Raw genomic sequence first — 22,954 nt, 5'->3', positions numbered from 1 at the left:
ACCTTTCTAATCTTATTTATAGGGCAAAAAAAATATTTGTTTTAATTCTATTTATAAAATATCTCAATTATCATTGTGTTTATTTTTACCCTCATACCCCTATTAAATGTCAAAAAAAATATTAAATGCTAAAATATTTTATTTTTAAGGTATGTATATTATTTGTCCAAAAAAAATGTATATTTAATAGGTAAAGTTAAAAACTTATTAAAAATTTTAGATATAGTTACTAAGGTTTAAGATTTACCTTGATTCCAATAAAAATATTAAAAATGACTTATAAATAGAAGCTATGAAATAAAAAAACGATAATCACAGATAAAGAGAAACTTCAATAGAAGTAATGGCTGTGCATGGCTTTTATTGAGGAGATTAATAATTAATTAAGTAAATATATAAATTTAGTCATGAATTATTTTTTAACAAATATTAAATATTTTACATCATAAGGTGATGCAAAGAAATTCATCAACTCAAAAACAAGGAGTATTTGGCATCTTTTGTCAATTTTTAACAAACAACCATCTATTAAAATTGTGGGCATGTGCACGAAGATAGACATGGGTGCATCCCTTACACACACAAGCTTCACTATCTAGCATTCAATAAAGGTGACAAGAACAAGGACAAGCGACAGAGGAGGTTGGAGGAATTATGGGATTGATAAGGTATAGATCGAGCAAGGAATAGGGCAACACAAAAACCATGCTAGCCAGGTTAGAGCCTAGCCGGATGTTTGGTCTAATTTTACATTGAGCTAGAAATGATAATTCATAGTTTGGTCTAGTCCAGTATGAACTCAACACCATAACAAGCCATATTTAATCCTCTAGATTACTAGACTGGTCTCCTAGGCCATAACTTCCTTTTTAAAAAAATACAAACCACATTTCTGTATCACATTTGAGAGAAGATGAAGAAACATGTATAAAGCAAGTATCAATGGTAAACCAACATCCAGATCAAAAAAATCATTACCATGAAAGAAGAAGAAGATAAACCAACACCCATCACCATTAACAAAACCAATTTTTCATATATAAGAATAAGATGAAAAAAATGAGCTGACTAAAAGCAAAGATGAAGATATAGGAACTATCACCATGAATCCCATTCCTCAAATCTTGAATGCATTAAAGATGATATAATTATTAATTGATCATCACATTTATCAATTTTTTTAAAAAAAACAAGAATTGATCCTTCAAAGCTTGGACATTTTCAGAGGCATTGTGAAATAATCCCAAAAATGACAATGTTCAAGCTATAACCCAAGAATAGAATGCTTGAAAACATATGAATCTTTATACTAACCAATCATTGAACCATCATAAACTCCTCCTCAAAGATCCATGAGCTTTGAACTCTACAATGATTGATGCGAGGAATAGGGAGGCTATGTGGAAGAATTAAGGAAAGAAGAAAGGATAGATGGCGAGTTTGGGAAGATGAGGAAAATGCTGTAGAGTGCAAACTGAAGAGGAAGACTTGGAATGTGGAAGAAATGAAATTGAAAGGTTAGAGATTAAATGAAAATGACATTGTTAGAGCATTATATATATATATATATATATATATATATATCATATTTGGCTATACCAGACTAATAAGTGTGATAGCTTAGTCTGGAATCCAATCTAGTCCAATCAATCTAGTTTGGTTGGTTTGGTTTTTGCATCAAGTTACTTCTCCAAATTAGGTTGAGTTGGTTTGCTGGGGCTAAATTGAGTTACCTAGACCACTGAGTTTTATGTACAACCCTAGTGAGGAGGATAATGGGAGAAGGCGACAAGAATAAGAATGAGCTGCTGAGCATTCAATAGTTCTTGGAGTTGAGCACAAAGGACTTGGAGTGCAAGGAGCTGGGGAATGTGCTCAAAACAGCTTTTCAAGTGCTAGATGAAGAAGACAACAAGATTGTGACCAAAGATAAGTTGTACAAGGCAATGGAACTAGTGGATTGCAATGAGAATAATTTGCATGCGTCAAGAGATCCAATCTTGGTGTCCATAATTGTCATATGGAAGGCTTTTAGGTTGCAAGAGATTGAGTTAGGTTGTGAATGATAGAAATGAAAAATGAAAAAGAGCATGAAGAATGAAGAATTTGCATATGTGTGATTGTGGTAAAGAAAGAGATATAAAGATGGGGTTGTTCATGAGTGAGAGAGAGGGAGAGGAAGAGGGAGAGAGATGGAAGAGTTGCTGAAGTGAGAGAGTGCAATGTGAGAGAGAGAGAGAGTTAAATGAATGTCAATCTCACAATTTTTATAAACAATCATTTGTTAAAATTTGATAAAAGATACACGATGCTTTGTTTTTTTTTAGCTGATGAATTTATTTACATTGCATCATAGTATAATATACTCAATATTTCTTAAAAAATAATTTATAATTAAATTTGCACATTATCCATAATTAATTACTCCATAATGTAGGGATTTAATTGTAATCTTGGAAATAATCGACAAAAAACACGCCTACATCCACATGCATCTGTTCGCTCACTTTATTTCTTTTGTCAGTTTATGATTATGATCATCGCTGTCAATGAACGCGTTAGCTTGTCTAGTTGAGTCGCATTTAAATATTCCAATTCTTTTTTGGGAAACAGTGAAAGCGCGGCTGACGCATGTAGTATAATTAATGCGAGGAGTTCGTCCATTTTATCTTCTTTTCTTTGTTTAATAATTATTAAATTAAGATTCGAATGATTTAGTTTAGATCTCTTATAAAATTATTATTAAAATATTAAGTTATAAAAATACAAAATATTAAAATTCATGCTGCTAAAATTAAAATGAACAATTAAAAATTACAGTAAAAACAAAATAAAGGGACTATTATATAGGAAATCAAAACTAGATCATTACAAGGAGAGGGGAGAATCCTCGCCCATTTGCAAGAATTTATAGGGACAGGCAAGGTACACAAAAATTGTTAAATTTACCTGATTTTTATTTGTTAAAAATGTTAAAATTAACAATGTAATTTGACATTTTGGCCCCCATAAAATTGGTTCCAGATCTGTCCCTGGTTGTTTGGCATTTATTTTTGGATTATCATGTTAAATGTTCCACTTTTTCCTTTTTCTTAACAGTAACACAGACAGGAGGAGTAGTCTACCAGTAGATTACATTAAATTAAAATACAATGCTAGTCCTTGGGGACTCTTATTTTTGACTATCTCGAGAAGAGTAGAATCAGTGAGTGAATAAATCTCAACTCGAAATTGAACCACCTCATTAGCCGCATGAATTATTGCCTAATGCTTCAAATTTCTCAGTTTGAATTGGGAATTAGGTATTTATCAACAAGAAACTTGCGAAAAGGTGTATATGTGTATTTTGGCCAACCACCCAGAAAAAAAAAAAAAAAAGACAAAGTGCCAAACAGGTTGTAACACTTTAGTATCTGATACCAATCCAAATTCAATATCTGTCCAAGCCAAGTGTATAATGAGGGAGCTAAAATGTCTGTGACATGCTATTTATTATTTAGTTTCCTTTCCTAATTGATTTATATTATTTTATTATTTATTTTCTCAAACATGTTAGATATAGTAACCACAATATGAAACATAGGGGTGTTCACGGGACGGGACGGGACCGGGACACCCCCGTCCCGTGTCCCGTCCCGAAAAAAATATCGGGACTGAATTTTGGTCCCGTGTCCCGTCCCGTTAAGAGTCGGGACGGGACCGGGACAAGATCGGGACGTCCCGCCGTCCCGATAAATGGAATAATGTGAAAAAAAAAATCTGAATAATAATGTTTTTTAAAATTTTAAATTATATAATTTATTAAGTTTAAAATCAAAATAACGCAAGTACATAAATAACAATAATTTAAAATCAATTATTGAATTATATTAATCACAACTACATATTATAATAAAAAATGCAAGTGATCTTTATGCTATAAGATTAGCAACAACAGGCAAATCAAACACAACATTAAATAATTGTTCTTCTTCTTTAGTGAAGATGTATTAAGCCAATTACTCTTCTAAAAATAAGTAAGAAATATGTTATAAAGAAAATTTATTAAATAGATAGATATAAGAATAAATTATATTAATATAATTAATATATTATAAAGAAAGATATCACCATGTTTACTCCATGCCATTAAAATTATCAATATAAAACAACTTTAGTTTTAAATAAGAATTACAAGTATTAAAATTATAATTGATATAATTAATATAAGTATAGATTATGTTGATATAATTAATATATTTAAAATAAAAAATAATATATATAATATTCGGGACGGGACGGGACGTCCCGATGGTAATCCCGTGTCCCGTCCCGTCCCGCACTCCTTTCTTGTCCCGTCCCGTAAAGTCCCGTCCCAATTATTTTCGGGCCGGGACAAGACCCGTCCCGATATGATCGAGACGATACCGGGCCAATCGGGACGGGTCCGGAATGAACACCCCTAATGAAACATGTTAGAAACTGACTAAAGAGGGGAAAAATAACTGCTGTAAGATGCTGTGATGTTTAAGTTATTAGTATTTAACTATTTTTTAAAATTATATTCCATTCGTATTATTTTATTATTTATGTTAATCAAACATGTTAGATTGAGGAAGCACGATGTGAAACACCAGCATGTGCTGTGTTACAAAACGTGCTTGCGATCTCCCCAGTTATGTTTCCCATCCTTAGTGTTCTGACATCTCACTCTAAAATATCCTTTAAAAAAAGCTGTAAAGATATAACAATAATAATAGTAATAGTAATACTCCTATATAAATTTCAACACTAACATGGATGCACCTTTTTTGAAAGCTTCTAAACATGGAATTGCCAAGCTAAAAGTTACACAAATTTTATTTTTTGTTTATTATTATTATTATTATTATTATTATTGGTGATCTTGCTTGCTAAGCGATAAAGAAACTACGATAAAATAATTATTACTTTTTTTTTTCCCTACAATTAAATGGGGAAGGGCAGGTAGAGATGACTGACTGGATTTTTATTTAAGACTTTGTGAATTATTGAACATTTTTTTAAAGGAAGGGATAAATATATAACAAAATAATAAAAGGGCGTGGAAAATGGAAATGATATGAGACGTGAACGTAGCATTGGAATCTTGACTGCACGAAGCAAATCTCACCAAACAAAAAGACGGTGCTCAGCTCAATCCCTAGTTTTCGACGCGGTGGTCTGCAATTAATTATTAAAGGGAATAATTAATTTTTTTTTTAATGTTTTTCTCATCAAGTGTTTTAATTAAACATTTAAAAAAAAAATGAACTTTCTACGACAATGAGGACAATTGCCTGGGGGTGTGGTCCTTGCGTTCTTTGTGTTATTTGGGCTAGTTTCTTTATTTTGTTCAATTTTGGTATTGCTTTAGAGTTGAGTTCCTTGGGCTAAGGCCTTTTTGTCTACTCGTTCCCTTCCGTATATTGATGAAATGGGCCTATCCTACCAATTGGCCACGTAAAACATTTTCACCGACACAGCACAATTGTGTTATCCAAACAACGCACGCACAATAGTTGGAGAGGGGTTGGGTCCGAATCCTCTCCTCTCCTTCTCCTCATTCCATCTTCACTCTTAAATATAGAAAGAATGATTCAGATGTAACTGTATTTTACAAAATAATTATCATAATATCATATAAAAAATAAATAAATAAATTTAAACGATTAAACTGCACTGAAACATTGTATAATATTATGATAATTATTTTATAATACAATTAAATATGAACCATTCCTTCCTCATCCAATAGTGGAGATAGGATGAGAAGTAAAGGAGAGAGGAGAAAAGGAGAGGATCTACTTCGAGGGTCGGTGGCGCCTGCATCTGTCAGTGATTCCATCAAAATTCAGATGGGAATGCCTTCAGCAAAAAGTGGTGCCATTTTTTTTTTTTGGCACCATAACTATGAAGGGAAAAAATGGAATGAAGGAATCAAAAGCCTCACCATACAACCAAACATCAAACACGTGCTAAGTAAGGAATGCTTTTCCAAATCTCATCCCAAGCCACCTGCTTCCTTCAACCAAACATCATTAGCATAGCCGCACTGTGCACAGTTCAACCACGACGGCCCATCCAGTTTAAGGGTTTTATTTCTTGGTCCCGTTAACACTTTATGATGCAGTAAAAGCTGCTATTCCTTATAAGGTATTAAACTCAGGCTCCAATGCTTTTCTGCACAAGATGCCGTAAGCCTGAATAACATATCACACACTCACACACACACACACACACACACACACACACAATTAATGATGCTTTTATTGTTATTCTTGGAATTTCATATTATGACCTCTGGTCATCAGTTACATTCTTACACGGACGGATCTCAGTGTGGTCAATAACAGACACTGGCTGCTGAAGTTGGACGATCCTCCTTCATGGAAACTGAGTCCACAGCCATCCCATCTGTGCCACATTGACCATTCTTAAAGTCACCGTGCTTGCTCGGATTATAAACAGAAACGGTACTCGCTGCCTCAGTGACCGCTTGCCCCCTCTCAGATATAGCTTTCAGTCGGATACGCTCAGCTCTAGAGCCAAGAACCTGGCCTAGGATAGAAGCTGCAATTGTCAAAGCCATTGCTGATTTAGGCATCAGCACTGACTTCCGAAGCATGGCAATAAAGGGAACAGCTGCATGCACTGCTGCAAACCATGATAGGGAGAACTTTTTAGTGTGTTCCTTCCAAATACCCAAGGGAACATTAACTGCCATACCCAAGGCTGCAATTGCAAGCATTTTGGCAGGAAGAGGCTGCGGACGCAAGTTTTTCACTAATGCTGTGCGTGCAAGGGCTGCCCTCGCAGCAACAACTGCAGGTGGGCATCTAATCTTCATTCCAGGCGGTGGCCGAATAGCCGAAGCAACAAGGGGTAGAACATGGCTTACAGCTCTATAAGACTTGGCAATAGGACAGTTCCCTGTTTCCAACCATTCATTTCCAAGTGCCTCATGCTTTGATGAATCTCCTTTCTGACAGAGAGCTCAACAGGAGAACAAAGAAGCAATATAAGTCACATCTCCAAGATTTTCTTTCAGTAGTTGAAACTTGATAAGTAAGCTAACTTGATTTAATCAAGCTCAGAAGAATCATAAAAACCTTGCCCTCGAAGCCTCAACCCAATAACAAAATCATTGCTAATATATGACAAAAGTATTATATTTATAATTATAAGATGACACTAATTCAAACATGGGAAGTGCAGGTTTTTCTTTCACATTATCATATTAATGCATGCTCTGCCTTGGATAGTCTCCAGCCCATATTATATAAATAGTTAAATGCTTCCTACCAGCATAAAACTCATGTTGAGGTGCCTAAAGAAAAATGTTTACCAGGGATGAAGTTTCCCTTTTGATTGATGGTTCAGTCTTCTTTTGCTTCTTCCATTTCTCAGAGAAATTATCGAAACTGAACATACCACCAGGCCCAAAGGATGACAGACTTATGGTGGCAAATTTTGCAGCTAAAGGGTTGAAAGCAGGCAGAGGGTCAGGTTCTGTGCTATCATTGTGTAAGTCAGATTTCTCAGAGAGGGGAATAATTCCGTCTTTCCCATGGAAGAGCTTAAATGCCATGCCAAAATTAGGACCATCTTCAAATATAGGACCCTTGGCTCCCGGCACCTGAATAATTAGAATTAAAGCACTAGGTTAGAATACTGAACCGGATTGAATTTCAACATTCAGAAACAAGTTTCAACGAAACTGCAAAGACAACTTACAGGAATGTTAATACTTGATGAAGAAAAGCAGAAGTTTGTAGGTTTGTTGATATTTCTCAAAAATGGGCACCTTTGGATGTCTTTCACGTCAAAGGAGCATTCAGATCCATCTTCACCCATTCCCTTTAGTAAGTCCATTAACTCCTATTATCAAAGCAACTCCTAAAACAAAGAAAAAAATTGTGAGAATATATAGATGCGAGTAAAACTGTCCCTAAGTTAATTCGCGCATTACAAATCAAAAGGGTCAACGTCTCGATCGGCAATTGACATAGAAACATTCGTATTCATCGTTTCCAACGCAAAATATGAATAGTTCCCAGTTCTACTAAACTAATTGAGGTAGTAAAATCAGCACCTAAGCCTTCAGGAGAAGCTATTATGTCATTGGCGACTTGGCGAGACAGTTATTAAAAATTTAACATCATGAATTGAACTAAAAGGACTAAACAACGCGCGACTACAGGTCTACAATATCAGGAAGCATCAAGAAAAGGGAATTAAGTAAACAGACGGTTCAAGAGTTTAAAACAGAGTCCAATTATTGAAAACCGTTGGTGTTCCAAGACGCCAGCAAAAAATCCAAGATTCTAGGCCGTATTAAGCCAGAAGATAGATCCATATGAACCCTAAAAAGCCCATATATCCATCTTCGACGACGACTCGAAAACCAAATGAACTGAACTCCGATGAGAAAGTGATCAATACTGAAATTGGAAACGGCGAAGGAGTCTGGAAAGGGAAACCAAACCGGAGTAATCGTCGCCGGACGGTGATTGATTAACCCGAGAGCGGGAAGGACGTGTGGCTGCCACAGATGCGAGAGCACGACAACACAGGATATTGTCACGTGTTTTACTTTACTGCTTGAAACCGGTGGGGCTTAAGAGACAATTTTTTGTGGCGCAGAAATCGCAATAATCAATGTTTTCCTCGTAGGAGATGCGGGGACGATTTTAATAAATTTAACTTTAAAAAATAGATAAATAAGATTATAATATTTTTATGGTGGAAAGTGAAAACTGCGAGCTCTAATCCTCCGTTCAGTTTGAAAAAAATAAAATATTTTAAAACTAATTTTATTTTTTAATAAAATAATTACATATCTTTAAATTAATGTTTTTTTATATTTATTTTTATTTAGTAAGATATTTTACTTTAAAATAATCATAAAGTTATTTATTCAGCACTTTTATAAAAAATGTGATCATCATACTTTGAAATACTAAAAATATTTTATATTTTTTAATATTTAACCCTTAAAAGAATTTGCTATATTTTTCAACTAATGAGTACTTCCTCCATTAAAAAATATAAAACATTTTTTAAAAAATTTGATATTAAAAAATGTAAGATATTTTTAGTTTTTTAAAGTAATCATTGTCTTTTTTTAAAAAAATGTGATAGTACCCTTATATTTATTATAAGGTGTTTAATAGAGATAATATAAAAAAATAGGGTTAATTTGAAAGTAGATAACTACTTTATTATAAGTGAAATTCAGTTAAAAATGTTTTATATTTTTAAACAAATGGAGTACATATTAAAAATATAAATAATTTCTTCTTTTGTTTTCATATAGTTTATTTTAGAATTTCTTATTTTACAAATATTAAAATTATAAAAATTATTAATTTATCATTTGGTGATCATTTTTTTGTTCGATGAACCATTCTGATCACTAGATAAATTAAAATTTAAACATGTTAAGTTTTAAAATTTATTACTTCAAACTAGTGATATTAGAATTAAATCGGCCCAACCAATCTGACTTGCTAAATCGAGAATCGATAATAAGTCCAATCCGATTGCAACAAAAAAACAGCTCATTCTGTGAACTGTCCATGAACCAGTCGAATCAGCTAAAATTGATAAAACTAACAACAAGCCGCTTGAACTGAACATGTTACTTTTTTATTTTTAATTCATATTTTTAAATTATAATGTATTCATATTTATATCTAATAAGTGTTATGAAATAAAAAAAATGCAAGAAATCTGCATGAATTATATATGTGTGTATATATTTTGGATGAAAACAATGTAATATTGATGGATACTATCTTTTTTTATTGTATATTATTTTGTTTGAAATTTAAATATTCATTTTTCTTATTATATATAATTATGTATTTATACTTTAAACATATAATATTTAAAATATTAATTTATTTATGATCGATTGAACCATGATTCAAAACACAATTCAATTATTGAATCATAAACCAATAGACTGGTTCAACAACCAGTCCATAACATTTGTCCATGTGCATAAATAACCACTTATTTTATTTTAAGATTTTTTTTATCTTTGTACAAATTTAAAATATAAATAAAAATTTATTTTAATAAATTTACCTTATTTTTCCTTTTTTTTTTTAAATCAAACTCATTGCAACTTCAACAAAATCACTCCCTGCCATGCAACTTCAACAAAATAGACCGTTAAATCAAACTTATAAAAATTAAATTCAGAATAATATTAGTGTAATAATTCTACAAAAAGTAATACTCTATGCATCTCAATTTATAAGATATTTTTAAATAAAATTAGTATACTAATAAATTTCATTAAAGATACTTTATAATTTTATTTTTTTAAAGCAAAAACATAAATTTTTTAAAATACCTTTTATTTAGTATTTCATTCATAAAAAAATTAAAAAGAAAATAAAAGAAAAAAATAGTATTAGAAAAACATAATTAATAAAATTTTATTATTATCAAAGTGTTTTGTATTTTAATACACTGAATCTTTTCTAAAAATATTTTATAAATTGAAAGGTAAGTAACAATATTTAGAACGATATGCGGATTAGTTTTGTAAAAAGTAATAATATCTAAAATACATGGAATAGAATTGCATAAAAAAAGTTGGGTCTAAGAACTAAGTCGGGTTGAAGCAATCACATAGTAACAGTTATTCTGATGATCCCATAAACAAAGGGAGTTTTCAGTGAGAATCTGCAGTACGGCCTTCTAAGTTAACTAACATAAACCATCTTGATACATTACAAAAGTCACAGGGAGGCTTAAGAAACAGAAATTTCTCTCAGAGCGCATGAGTCATGCTTGAAGTTTTATGCGTACTAACAAAATCCAATCCGATATAAAGGTGCCAATCATTGCTTCATAAACCGTGTCTATACAGAAGAACCAAGACAGAGCAGCAAGCCGCTCAATGTTCAACAGAATGATAAGGAAAGTGAAATCCATGACTTTTGAAGCTTGATGCCATCAAAAATGGCTTCCACAAACCAAGCTGTACAGATTACTCAACCATAAAAAAGCAGTCAATGAATCAATGCCAAAATCCATCATAATGTTACTAAAGCATCTCTCATTTTCAATAGAACTTCAAAATCCGCCAAGCTGTTGCCTTTGAACAAACCCATGTCCTCCATGAACAACACTACTTCCATAAGCTGAAGGGGCTGCTACGTTGAGACCAGGACAGTCTCGTGCCCAGTGACCAGTTTGATGACATTTAAAGCATTCACCAGTTGCAACACTAACACCTGCCCCAGAAGATACCCTATTTGCAAAGGCCCCTCCTCCCATGGACTGTCGAGGCAAACTTGCAATGTTCGGGCAATGCATAGAGCTATGGCCAGAGCCTCCACAATTGCTGCAAGGCATAAATGAACTAGAAGACCCAGCTGAAGCAAAAGAACTCCTATATTGGTGCTCATACTGACCCACTTGATTTGCTGGCATCCCATATTCTCTACTCGCACCACTGTTGCTATTTATAGGATTATAAGCTGGTGGCATTGGCCAGGCCAGTTCCAACACTCTGATGTCCAGTATTACTGATTAGAGAATGAGGATTGATACCTTCTACCTTTTCAGCTTTAAGCTTATCAATCAAATCCAAAAGAAATCTTGATTCAGATGAAAAGTTAACCTTCTCTGCTTTCACCACTGTTGACTTCACACGTTGTTCATCACCAAATGTCTCTTCCTTAACTTTTAACTTGAATATGTATTTAGTAAAAAGAACCTTACGGATGACTTGTGCAAATCTTTCATCGTCCTGATCTTCATATTTCATATAATAAAGATCTTTGGCAGGTAAGCCCATTATCTCCTCACCACACTCCTGAAATGCAGTTACCCATGTTAGCCCAGTGTGGTCCTGTATTTGGAGTTGCAGTATATACCTATATTCACATGCATCAACATACTGGTCACATCTATCACACCTCCACTTTCCGTCTCCATTATTGGACACCTTTTTGCTACATTTCCTATCACCTATCATGATGGGACAGGCTGTATAGCAGAATGAGTCGGCCTTAATGAATGAAACACTTGCACAGATGCTAATCCAATCAGGCTTCTCTGAAGTCCCTAACTTCTCATCTTTAATCTGAGATATAGTCTTCCTCATATCATTCTTACCAGCATTGAATGATTCTCTGGAAATAGAAATAGTTGGTACGTTCCTCCCTTCCTTGTCAAACCATTCTTTCAACCTGTAAGCCTCAGGAAAATCAGGATCTATAAATAGCTGACTATTGACTATGGTCCCAAGGGCCTTCCCATTGAATTCATTTACCCTGGCAGCTTTCACAGCCAAAACTGGAAATGCACCTGAGTCACAAGTATTCTGCAACCGTTGTCCTTCTGCACTACAAAAATCTCCCCATAGGGTTAATTCAACACTACAGCCAGACATGTCCTTCAACTGGAGGGCTCTCTTCTGAGTTTCAGTACCATTTTTTCTCATGATTGAGGTTGTAGGACTGACAGAAAATACCACACCAATCACATCCACAACACTCGAAATTTCCATGCTTTCAACATCACTAATTGGACGAAAATTAAAAAGACGCATTGGAATTGATTTGTCATCATCAAGGCATGGCTGTATGATGGATGTCAGATCAAGGGTCAGTTCTTGATCATTAGGAAGATGATTAAAATTTTTTTGAGCCGGCTTTATACTCCCCCTGGAAATCAGATATACTTTACCAACTTCAACTAGACGATAGAACTGTTCAGCCACTGCATTAAAGCAAGTTGCACGAATTTCTCCACCATCAGAGTCAAGAAGATCAAAAGAAAACACTTTGCCATCACCTCTGGCATTGTTGTACTGCCTGAGGCTTGCCTTTGATGTAACTCTAGCCTTAATTGTCCACATGTTTTGGTATGGGTTCAATGCAGCTATTGGAATTATCCTTGGCAAAGCTTCATTTCTGGATATTGGTCCCCTGTTATTGTAAATTGGAGATGGCTGTCTATGCATAGGCTGTGGTGGATGAATATAGGCATTTTGTGGGGGTCTTGGAGTTTCCGGTCGAGGATTGCAAAATCCCATGTTATGTTCACCATAGGACCCACTTGATGGCCCTGATTTTGGTAAAGTAGGTGTAGCTCTAGGCTCTGTTTTAGGCAATGAAGGAGGGGCATTTGCAGCACCATATCTTGCACCATTGTTATTGTGATTGATTTGTGAATGATCTAGAGATGGCCCAGTCACATTCGGTCTAGCAATGTTGCCACCTGCAGGTGAAGTACTGGTTAAAGACTGAGGATTTCCTGTGTTAGCTCCAGACTGATCAGTGGAAGATGATGCAGGTGCAGCTCTTGGCGCAGCAACAGGTTCTCCAATCAGATCACATCTGTCAAGTACCATATCCAGCTCAATGATGATAATAATCCTGTTTTTGGTGAATGAAACAAACATATCATTAAATGATCCTTAAACATGGATAAAAAAAGTGCAAAAGTCTACTTGGAGCATAAACTCCTACTAGGCAAGCAAGCATTCAATTTATGGGAAAATACAAAACAATTAGTCTCATCACGGATTTTTCCAATAAGACATAACCACCAAACACAGTTAAGGACATGGAAACACATAACCACAGCTATAAGAGAGCAGGAAACAAGAGACAAAAGTATCCCTAATACCTGATTTCCTAGCCCAGTGAAAGCTTGAAGGTTAGTTGATTGATCCCACCTAAACTTCCAGAAGTCAGTCATTTCTAAAACTACTAATAATTAACCATTGTGTGAATAGAAAAACAGCCAGTCTATGCAGTGAGAATGAAGCATTCACCAATGAAGACTCTTGCTGGCCTAAAATCTATTTGATTCTAATAACGACCTATCTGCTCATAACCAATATCCTTATGGAACATTCAAATTTAACCATTTCTTTCGTTCCTTTCAACAGGAAGAACCAATCTGTAGACAAAAATAAAGAGAAGGAACAATATTTCGAAACTATTGTAGAACCTTCACAGCAACCATATTCAAAACATCCCGACTCAGAGACTTCACTAGTTTCTTCATCTCCATTCATCATAAATACCAATTGAAACAGAAATCAAGACGATCAATCGCTATTCAAAATCATAACTTAAACACAAGCAATGAAAATGGCTCGTGGGTATAAAATCTAACGCGTGGGAACAGAAGACTAGAGATGCCCAAAAAAGCGACTTACTTGCGACTCTGTACAACATTACAAATAAACTGAGTCAACTTAACAACAGAGCCCTTCTGCAACCGCCCAGCATGGACCAACTCGTTCTTCTGAGTAGCGAGCATCCCTTGCTGATAATGGGAACCGTCTGAAAGCACAAGCCTATACCTCTCCGTGTTGTTATGCTGCTGCGACTGCACCAACTTCAGGTCAATTACTTGAAGCACAGGCTTCAGGTCCTCGCAAGAGAAATCGTCTCTGCACATTGTTATTATCGCCCCGCCAGTGAGATTTGCAGCCATTGTCGAAATTCTGAGATCGCAACCCTAAAAACTTATAAGGGCCAATGAATTGGATGTGGACAAACGAAGAGGAAACTAAGAAGATGATCGGTGTTGAGAGAGAAACCGTCGGGAGCTCAAAGAGGAAGAGTAGGGAAAGGGAAAGTTTAAAAACCCTAGAGGCAGGTCAAAGGTCCAGTGAGCGCCATAATTTCAGTTGGGAGGGAACCACGAATTTTGCAAGAAATTTGAATTTCCTCTAAAGGGTATCAGAGTTTCTAAAAGCACCGAATGTGAATTCTTTTTTTTTTTTTCTATCACTGTATTCTCCTTGGGCCGGGATTCATCGGTCAAAATCATTGATATTGATTGATATTGACGATTTAATTTCTACATTGGAAATTATGCTTAAAATTAGAGGATTGGATCAAATAAAAAATAAAAAATAAAAAATAAGAGGCAAATTTTGAATTTAAAATTTAAAATGAAAAAAAATTAACAGAAGCCAAAAAAAACTTTTGTGTGATTTTATTAATAATAATTCATAAATATTTAATGTGTGTTTGATTTTTTATTGGTGAGAAATTAATTTATTAAAAATTCATTTAACAAAAACTATCTTGATAAAAATTAATTGTTGTAATAAAATTTATATTTAAATATATTTTTTAAAAAATTAATTTAACAAATTAAAAATTATTTAAATTATATATAATGAAACGTCCTTTCAATAAGTTCATGCATTAAATTAGAGGGCATCCATTCCTATCTCCACCGCTGTACATGCAGGTTGAGAAAAAGCGTGGAAATTTCCTTCTTTAATTTTGTAATAATAAATACTCATATTCATATTATCAATATTATTTATATCAATCGATAAATACAAAATATGAATTTTATAGCACGTTGTCATGTGATGGAGTATCTTATTAAGTACGCTCCCCTCGGTTGATAAACAAGTAAATTACTCTCATATCTCTGATATGAAGTCAAATTAACTTTTTTTTTTTTTGAAATAAGAGGTCCAACGATGAAATGAAAATCAATAAAAGTCACAGCTCATAAATTATAAAAGGCAATGAAAGGATAAAAAAGGAAAACCATGAATCTAGTGATAAATGATCTCACCAATCAAAATCTAGTGATAAATTTATTGTCTTGAAAGTTGAGCCTTGAAAGTTTGATAGTCTAGTTGGATGAACTAGTTACTGAATCTTTTAAACCCGATGAAGACCAGGTAGTGATGTTTTTTTTATAGAGAAAACTATCCAAACTATTATCATGCACGTGCGTAGATAAACAAGTGAAAGTAGATCAAGTACAAACAGATCCAAGAAACCAAATAACAATGTTAATTATCCTTAAAATTGTAAGAAACAACATGTAACTTTATAATCTCACATTCAATCAATGGTAAATAATAAATAATAACACCAAATATAATAAATTGTTGTGTTGGAATTCCGACCATAATGATGAGAGGTGCTTGATTCAACTTATTAAATGAATTGAATCAGCTTATCATAGAGATTTTCAAGATACCAAGCAAAAAAAAAAAAAGGAATTCAAGCCATCTTTTTAAAAAAATACCATCTTGTCACATTTGCTTTTATTTAATAAAATATTTTACTTAAATGTTACAAGTTAAATAGTTGAGAGAATGATACTTAAGGACCTTAGATAAACGAAATTAGCATACAAGGCTCGATGCACTTTGAATTTATTCTTCAAGTCCAAAGCCCTTATACATAAACTTATTTTCTAGTGAAAATACTTATTTGCTTTTAGTAAAAAATGTTTTTCGGGCCTAACTCAGGGACCTATGTTGTTGTAAATTATCTTTTTACCTTTTTAATTATAGTTGATATTTTTATCAAAAAGAAAAAAAAACTTATTTACCCCTCATTTGAAAAAATAATATTATGCACGCAACATTTTATTGTTAATACATGGATATTACCGTATTAAATATAAGTACTATATTGTTCATGCATCCGAGAAATTTATATATTATTTTTCAACTAAACTATAGAGACTATATATAATAAATAAATATTTTATTGTCAATGTATGGACATTGTCATGTTATATATAGATATTCTGTCCACCATACATGTAGGAAACCTTTATATTATTGTTCACATGAATCACACAAACCATGTATAATGAACAGATATTATGTTATTAATATATAAACTGTGTCATATTATATACAGACATTCTGTTCATGCACCTAAGGAACTAATACATTATTGTTCAAATAAATTATATAAACTATGTATAATGAATGAATATTATATTATTAACATGTGAACCTTATCGTGTTGTATATAAACATTTTGTTATATGTATGCGTGAGAAGCTTATACATTTAAAATGATGGGTAAATGGGTCTTTTTATTAGAAAAAATATCTGCATCTAAGATTTTGGGCTAATAAAATAAATTCATATTGTATTGGGCCATTAGTGTAAATTTATTTGAATTGGAGCCTGGGTGCCATTCTTCCCAAGTGGTTGAATACATTAATGCTAATTTTAAAAAAACTCATTAACTACACATAAAAAAAACTAAAATATAATCTTTATATTTTTTTTCTTTAGGATCCTTACGAGCTCTATATTTGTATGTAATTGTTCACACTTTGCGCGATAATAACGATAATTTGCGTGAGGCCAAGCCCAGCTTCTTAAAATAATAAAAATTAAAATTAATTCTAAAAATGTTAGAAAATGGAGGGACAAGTCAATGCTATCAAGCATTAACATCGAGGGTTGAGTGAAGGGGGTTTGGAATTTTAACACCAACGGATGGAGGTTAATATCTCTAAGGAGATATGGATTAAACTTCAAATTCTCATTAAATTAAAAAATGCATTTATATTTAATGTCTAACTATGATTCAAATAATATTTCTTTTAATAGAAAGATGCATATATAGCCATTAAACATGTGACTGTAATTTGATTTAAATAAATTTTAAAATTAAATTATTAAAATTAAATACATCTACATTGATAAAGTATCACGTTCAACATGAAAAATTCAAATCATGACAACTTATTTTTGATATTTTTTATTTTTTATTAATATTAATTTTTGTTTTTGAGTTTTTTTTTGGATTGTGTCTTGTTGCTTTTATGAATTAGTCTACACAATATATACTTAAATAGCTCAGCTTAATAAAAAATAAAAGAGTTTAACAAGTTTAATTGAGTTACTTACAAGATTTAATTGAGTTTGTATTTATTTAGTTTAAATTTTTAAATGAATTAATATAATTTTATAAGTAAAAAATATAAACACAATAAATTTTAAAAATTTACTCACGACTTTAATTAAATTTACATTTAGTATGAACTTTACATGAGTTTGCATAGGAGATTTTTTAATAAACATCATGTAATTTATGTCCACGCTACTTTACAGGATTCACGAATTGAAACTTATAACACACCAAATTTTTTTTTTTAAATAATTTAACTCAACCATAGTTGGGTTACAGTCACCCAGCACATTTTTATATCAATAATTTCAATATAAAATATTTTATAATTGGCTTCAACTCACACACTATAGCATTTCAGATAAATTTTTACCTCCCACATGCCATTAGGTTAAATCACATTTGTCCATCCTTATACTCCCAACAAATAAAATAAGCAATTTAATAAATTTTCAATACAAGCCAGTTATTTGGCCTTATAATCATGCCATTTTAACCAATCCAAAGTAAACCAAATATTAAAATTACAGTCATCTAAATTGTACCAAAAATAGAAATAGTTTGAAAGGCATGATTACATTTATATATTCATATAATTGACAATAAACAAAAAAAAGTCCTAATATTGGCAATATAACACATTATAAATCATAAATTAAATACCCAAAAGAGACAGTGGATTTATACCACTAAGCCTCTGGGACTCCTCCACGTGTCACTCGTGGCTCTTCTCCTGAAAATTGTTAACCACATAATGAGACTCAAAAGTCCCAGTAACCAAAGTCAATTTATGATAGTGTATACAAACAGTTAAGTGTGTGCTTACTAAGTGAGAATTAAAAATAATATAATTCTAACAAATATAAGAAATATTACAATATACACAAATAACCATTCTTATATCCCTCCATTAACCTCGAGCCGTAGCCCTCACTCGGTGCTAAATTACCCGGCCAAAGGTAGATTAGCTCGAGCCCTTACAAGCCACCTATTGAGCTCCAATAGGGGCGTACCATGTGGCACATAAATACAACAATAATAGCAAGTCTCCCAACACCTCCCACAATAATTAAACAAATTCATAATAATATTGCACAATTATACAATATTACAAAATTCATAATTTTCTCAATAATCACCCAATTAACATGAAGTAACACTAATCACAAATTAAAAGCATGGTTACCTTGTGGCTTTTTCAATAAATTATTCCTTAAAATTTCTCTCTCACCACAATCTTCACCAGTAATACAATCTACAAATAACATATTATTTATAAATATTAGTTTCAATTTTTGAAACTAATAAAATAATTCTAATAATAGAATTAAAAATATAATATAATTCCTAATTTCAATCTTAATACAAATCTATAGTTAATACTATTAAGTAAAATTTTAACTCCTCTTTTAATTATCAATAAACATTAATAATCTAAAAATCAACTTCTAAACTAATTTCTATTGTCAAAATTTTCTTTTTATTTCATAAATTCGTACCTAAAATACCCAAAAATTAAAAATTGAATCTCTAGCTTAGAATCATAATCCTATAACTATAATAATTCATTTCTCGTCCCAAATAATCATCTAAACCTCAATAAATCAACATATATTTTCAGATCTAGTTTAGAATTTGATCCATAAGCCACAGATTCAAAGATCATCAATAAATTTATACTCTAGAACATTTATTATACTACTGACAACCTCAAAAATCATATTTATTCAACATAAATTCATCCCTCTTTCAGATCTTAAATTTTCTACCACTACAAACTCAGAAACCAAAGAAAAAGGATGACTAAGAAAAAATTTTAGAACACTTACTTAGTCTTGAAAAGCTTAAAATCACACCCTAAATATCCTATTAAAAACTCTTACCTTAAAAACTCAGATCTCCCGCACCGGTGAAACTAGACGCTCTTTCAGTCTCAGCTCACGCACACGAAGAATGAAGAAACGAAAGGAAACGGGTGAGTTTTTATAAAAATTCAGTGGGTCCCACACATTTTTTATTTACTTTTCCTCTCTCTTCTTCTTCTTTTTTTTTAATACGTTTTCCCTTTTTTTATTATAATAATAATTTAATAATATTTTTTTATTTTTTAATTATTTTTTAAATTTTTTTAGAATTATATCCTAAGTTAGATTTAATAATCATCTCTTACTAATTTTCTTACTTCTAAATATTATTTTTTTTATTTCTATTAATCCAAATTAACTATTAAAATTTAAATTGGGATGTTACAATTCTCCCCTCCTTTTAGAAATTTTGTCCTTAAAATTTAAAGTTAGTAACTATTAACTACTTACTTAATCAAAAAGACGAGGATAATCACGTCGCATACTGTCCTCGGTCTCCCACGTAGCATTACCTGGAGTTGTGCTCTTCCAGATTACTTTAACCAATCTAATGGTCTTATTTCTTAATTGCTTGTCCTTATAATCCATAATCCTTTCTAGTTCAGCTCTGAATGTCAAATTCTCCCTGAGTTCAATTTCCTCGGGTTCAATTATATGGGAAGGATCTGGTTGATACTTTTTCAGTTGTGACACATGGAATACATTGTGTATACCAGCAATTTGGGGTGGTAATGCTACTTGGTATGCTACTGGTCCAACTCGTTTTAAGATCTCAAAAGGCCCCATAAACCTTGGTGTCAACTTCTTAGCCTTAATAGCTCTTCCAACACCAGTTACCGAAGAGATTTTCAAAAATACATGGTCACCTACTTCAAACTCAAGCGGTCTTCTCCTCTTATCCGCATAACTCTTTTGTCTACTTTGAGCTGTGAGTAATTTTTGCTTGATTAAAGCAATCTTTTGGGTAGTCTCATCAACAATGTCCGGCCCCAAAATAGTTCTCTCACTTAATTCTGTCCAACACAGTGGCGATCTACATTTTCTTCCATACAATGCCTCATAAGGTGCCATCTGAATGCTAAAATGAAAACTATTATTGTAGGCAAATTCAGCTAATGGTAAGTGACTATCCCAATTACCTCTAAGCTCAATGGCACAAGCTCTTAACAAATCTTCAAGAGTTTGTATGGTTCGTTCCGTTTGCCCATCGGTCTGGGGGTGGTAAGCGGTGCTAAAACTCAGACGAGTACCCATGGCTTCCTGTAATGACTTCCAAAAGTTTGATGTGAATCTCGGATCACGATCAGATACGATATTTGTCGGCACTCCATGCAATCTCACTACTTCTCTTATGTAGATTTCAGTTAATTTTTCAAGAGAATACTTGATATTAGTAGCAAGAAAATGAGCTGATTTGGTGAGTCGATCTACGATTACCCATATAGTGTCATGACCAGAAGATGTTCTAGGCAATCCTGTAATGAAGTCCATAGAAATACTGTCCCATTTCCACTCTGGAATATCAAGAGACTGTAGCATCCTGGCTGGTTTCTGATGCTTAATTTTGACTTTCTGGCAAGTCAAACAACGAGTTACATGTTCAGTTACATCTCTCTTCATCCTTGGCCACCACCAACCACGTCTTAAGTCATGATACATCTTAGTTGCTCCTGGGTGAATGTTATATTTACTCTGATTAGCCTCCTCAAGTAGGATATTTTTCAATCGAGTATCATTAGGCACACACACTCTACCTTTATATCTTACGACATCATCATCGGTCACATCAAAATGTTCAGCCTTTTCAATCCCAATCTCTACCCTAATCTTATTCAAATAATCATCCTTCTGTTGCGCAATTCTGATTTCTTCCCAAAAATTATTCTCAAATTCAGTAATGTGTAGAGCAGCCAAATGATTCTCGACTACTTCTACATTTACTGCATGGAAACTACTCCATAATTCATGTTCTCTGACTATCATGTGAGCAGTATGTACAAGCTTCCTGCTCAGAGCGTCGGCGACTACATTAGCTTTCCCTGGATGATACTTCAACTCAAAATCATAATCCTTCAAAAACTCAATCCATCTGCGCTGTCTCATGTTGAGCTCCTTTTGATCAAACAAATATTTTAAACTTTTATGATCATTGAAGACTTCAAAAGAAGAACCATAAAGATAGTGCCTCCAAATCTTCAAGGCAAATACCACAACAGCAAGCTCCAAGTCATGAGTAGGGTAATTTTCCTCATGAGGTCTCAACTGTCGAGAGGCATAAGCCACTACTCGATCCTCCTGCATCAATACACAACCTAAACCTTTCTTAAAAGCATCAGTATACAAGGTATAAGGAGCAGTTGGAACAGGTAAGATGAGCATCGGTGTGGTGGTCAACCTCTTTTTCAGCTCCTGGAATGCAATTTCACACTTGTTCGTCCAAATAAATGGAGCATCTTTCCTGGTCAACTTAGTCAAGGGCATTGCAATTTGTGAAAAACCCTTAATGAAACGACGATAGTAGCCTGCAAGACCCAAGAAACTCCTAATCTCTGTCACACTTCGAGGTTGCTCCCATTTCATCACTGCATCTATCTTACTAGGGTCCACTGCTACCCCTTCTTCTGAAACAACATGGCCTAAGAATTTACCTTCTTTAAGCCAAAAATCACATTTGCTCAACTTGGCATAGAGCTTGTGCTCTCTTAATATCTCCAAAACAATTTTAAGATGTCTAGCATGGTCCACCTTATCTCGAGAATAAATAAGTATGTCATCAATAAAGACTACAACAAATTCATCGAGATAAGGCCTGAAGATTCAATTCATATAATCCATGAAGACAGCTGGGGCATTTGTTAACCCAAACGACATCACTAGAAACTCATAGTGCCCATATCTAGTCCTAAAAGTAGTTTTAGGGATATCCTCTGCTCTAACCCTCAATTGATGATACCCTGATCTTAGATCAATCTTAGAAAACACTGCTGAATTGACTAATTGGTCTAACAAATCATCAATTCGAGGTAAGGGGTACTTGTTCTTGATGGTTACCTTATTCAATTGTCTATAATCAATACACAATCTAAGGCTTCCATCTTTCTTTTTCACAAACAGTACCGGTAACCCCCATGATGATACACTCAGTCTGATAAACCCCTTCTCTAACAACTCTTCAATTTGTCTCTTCAACTCAGCTAACTCTGATGGAGACATCCTATAGGGTGCCTTAGAAATAGGCCCCGTACCAGGTACGAGTTCAATCGAGAACTCAACCTCTCATTCTGGAGGTAAACCGATCACTTCAGTAGGAAAGACGTCAGGGAATTTTCTCACTACTGGAATCTGATCTACACCTTCTTCAATCTCTGCCTTGATTGAGAAGAAAATCATAAAAGCTTGACAACCCTTTCT

The 22,954-nt window shown here is 33.3% G+C and overlaps 2 protein-coding genes across 3 annotated transcripts; both read right to left on the bottom strand.

Moving 5' to 3' along the window:
* Positions 1 to 6,080: 6,080 nt before the first annotated feature.
* LOC129297608 (uncharacterized) lies at positions 6,081 to 8,642 on the bottom strand. Of its 2 annotated transcripts, none has more exons than XM_054935935.1 (4): positions 8,486 to 8,642; positions 7,735 to 7,896; positions 7,346 to 7,636; positions 6,081 to 6,982 (listed from the first exon to the last, which is right to left on the bottom strand). In XM_054935935.1, exons 2-4 carry the CDS (start codon positions 7,870 to 7,872, stop codon positions 6,344 to 6,346), a joined length of 1,068 nt encoding a protein of 355 aa, XP_054791910.1. In that variant the 5' UTR covers positions 7,873 to 7,896; positions 8,486 to 8,642; the 3' UTR covers positions 6,081 to 6,343. The 2 variants fall into 2 exon arrangements, with proteins under 2 accessions (XP_054791910.1, XP_054791911.1); XM_054935936.1 differs by lacking the exon at positions 8,486 to 8,642 and adding an exon at positions 8,249 to 8,399.
* A 1,989-nt stretch (positions 8,643 to 10,631) lies between these two features.
* LOC129297610 (replication protein A 70 kDa DNA-binding subunit A-like) lies at positions 10,632 to 14,670 on the bottom strand. The gene is given in 3 exon segments (XM_054935937.1): positions 10,632 to 11,496; positions 11,498 to 13,403; positions 14,195 to 14,670. Coding segments are annotated over 3 exon segments (2,592 nt in total). The 5' UTR covers positions 14,476 to 14,670; the 3' UTR covers positions 10,632 to 11,091.
* Positions 14,671 to 22,954: the final 8,284 nt, after the last annotated feature.

The sequence above is a fragment of the Prosopis cineraria genome, unplaced genomic scaffold (assembly GCF_029017545.1).
Source record: "Prosopis cineraria cultivar Desert tree isolate PC_DT_omini unplaced genomic scaffold, ASM2901754v1 PC567, whole genome shotgun sequence".
Classification (NCBI taxonomy): Eukaryota; Viridiplantae; Streptophyta; class Magnoliopsida; order Fabales; family Fabaceae; genus Prosopis; species Prosopis cineraria.
The sequence above is the reverse complement of the archived record's forward strand: the minus strand, read 5'-3'. Positions and strand labels throughout refer to the sequence as shown.

Bases quoted from the DNA above. Each gene is read 5' to 3' on its own strand.
- LOC129297608 (XM_054935935.1), bottom strand. From the start codon at position 7,872: ATGGACTTACTAAAGGGAATGGGTGAAGATGGATCTGAATGCTCCTTT. The intron at 7,637-7,734 runs GTAAGTTGTCTT...CTAATTATTCAG, and splicing joins CATCAAGTATTAACATTCCT to GTGCCGGGAGCCAAGGGTCC. The intron at 6,983-7,345 runs GTAAACATTTTT...GCTCTCTGTCAG, and splicing joins AAAGGGAAACTTCATCCCTG to AAAGGAGATTCATCAAAGCA.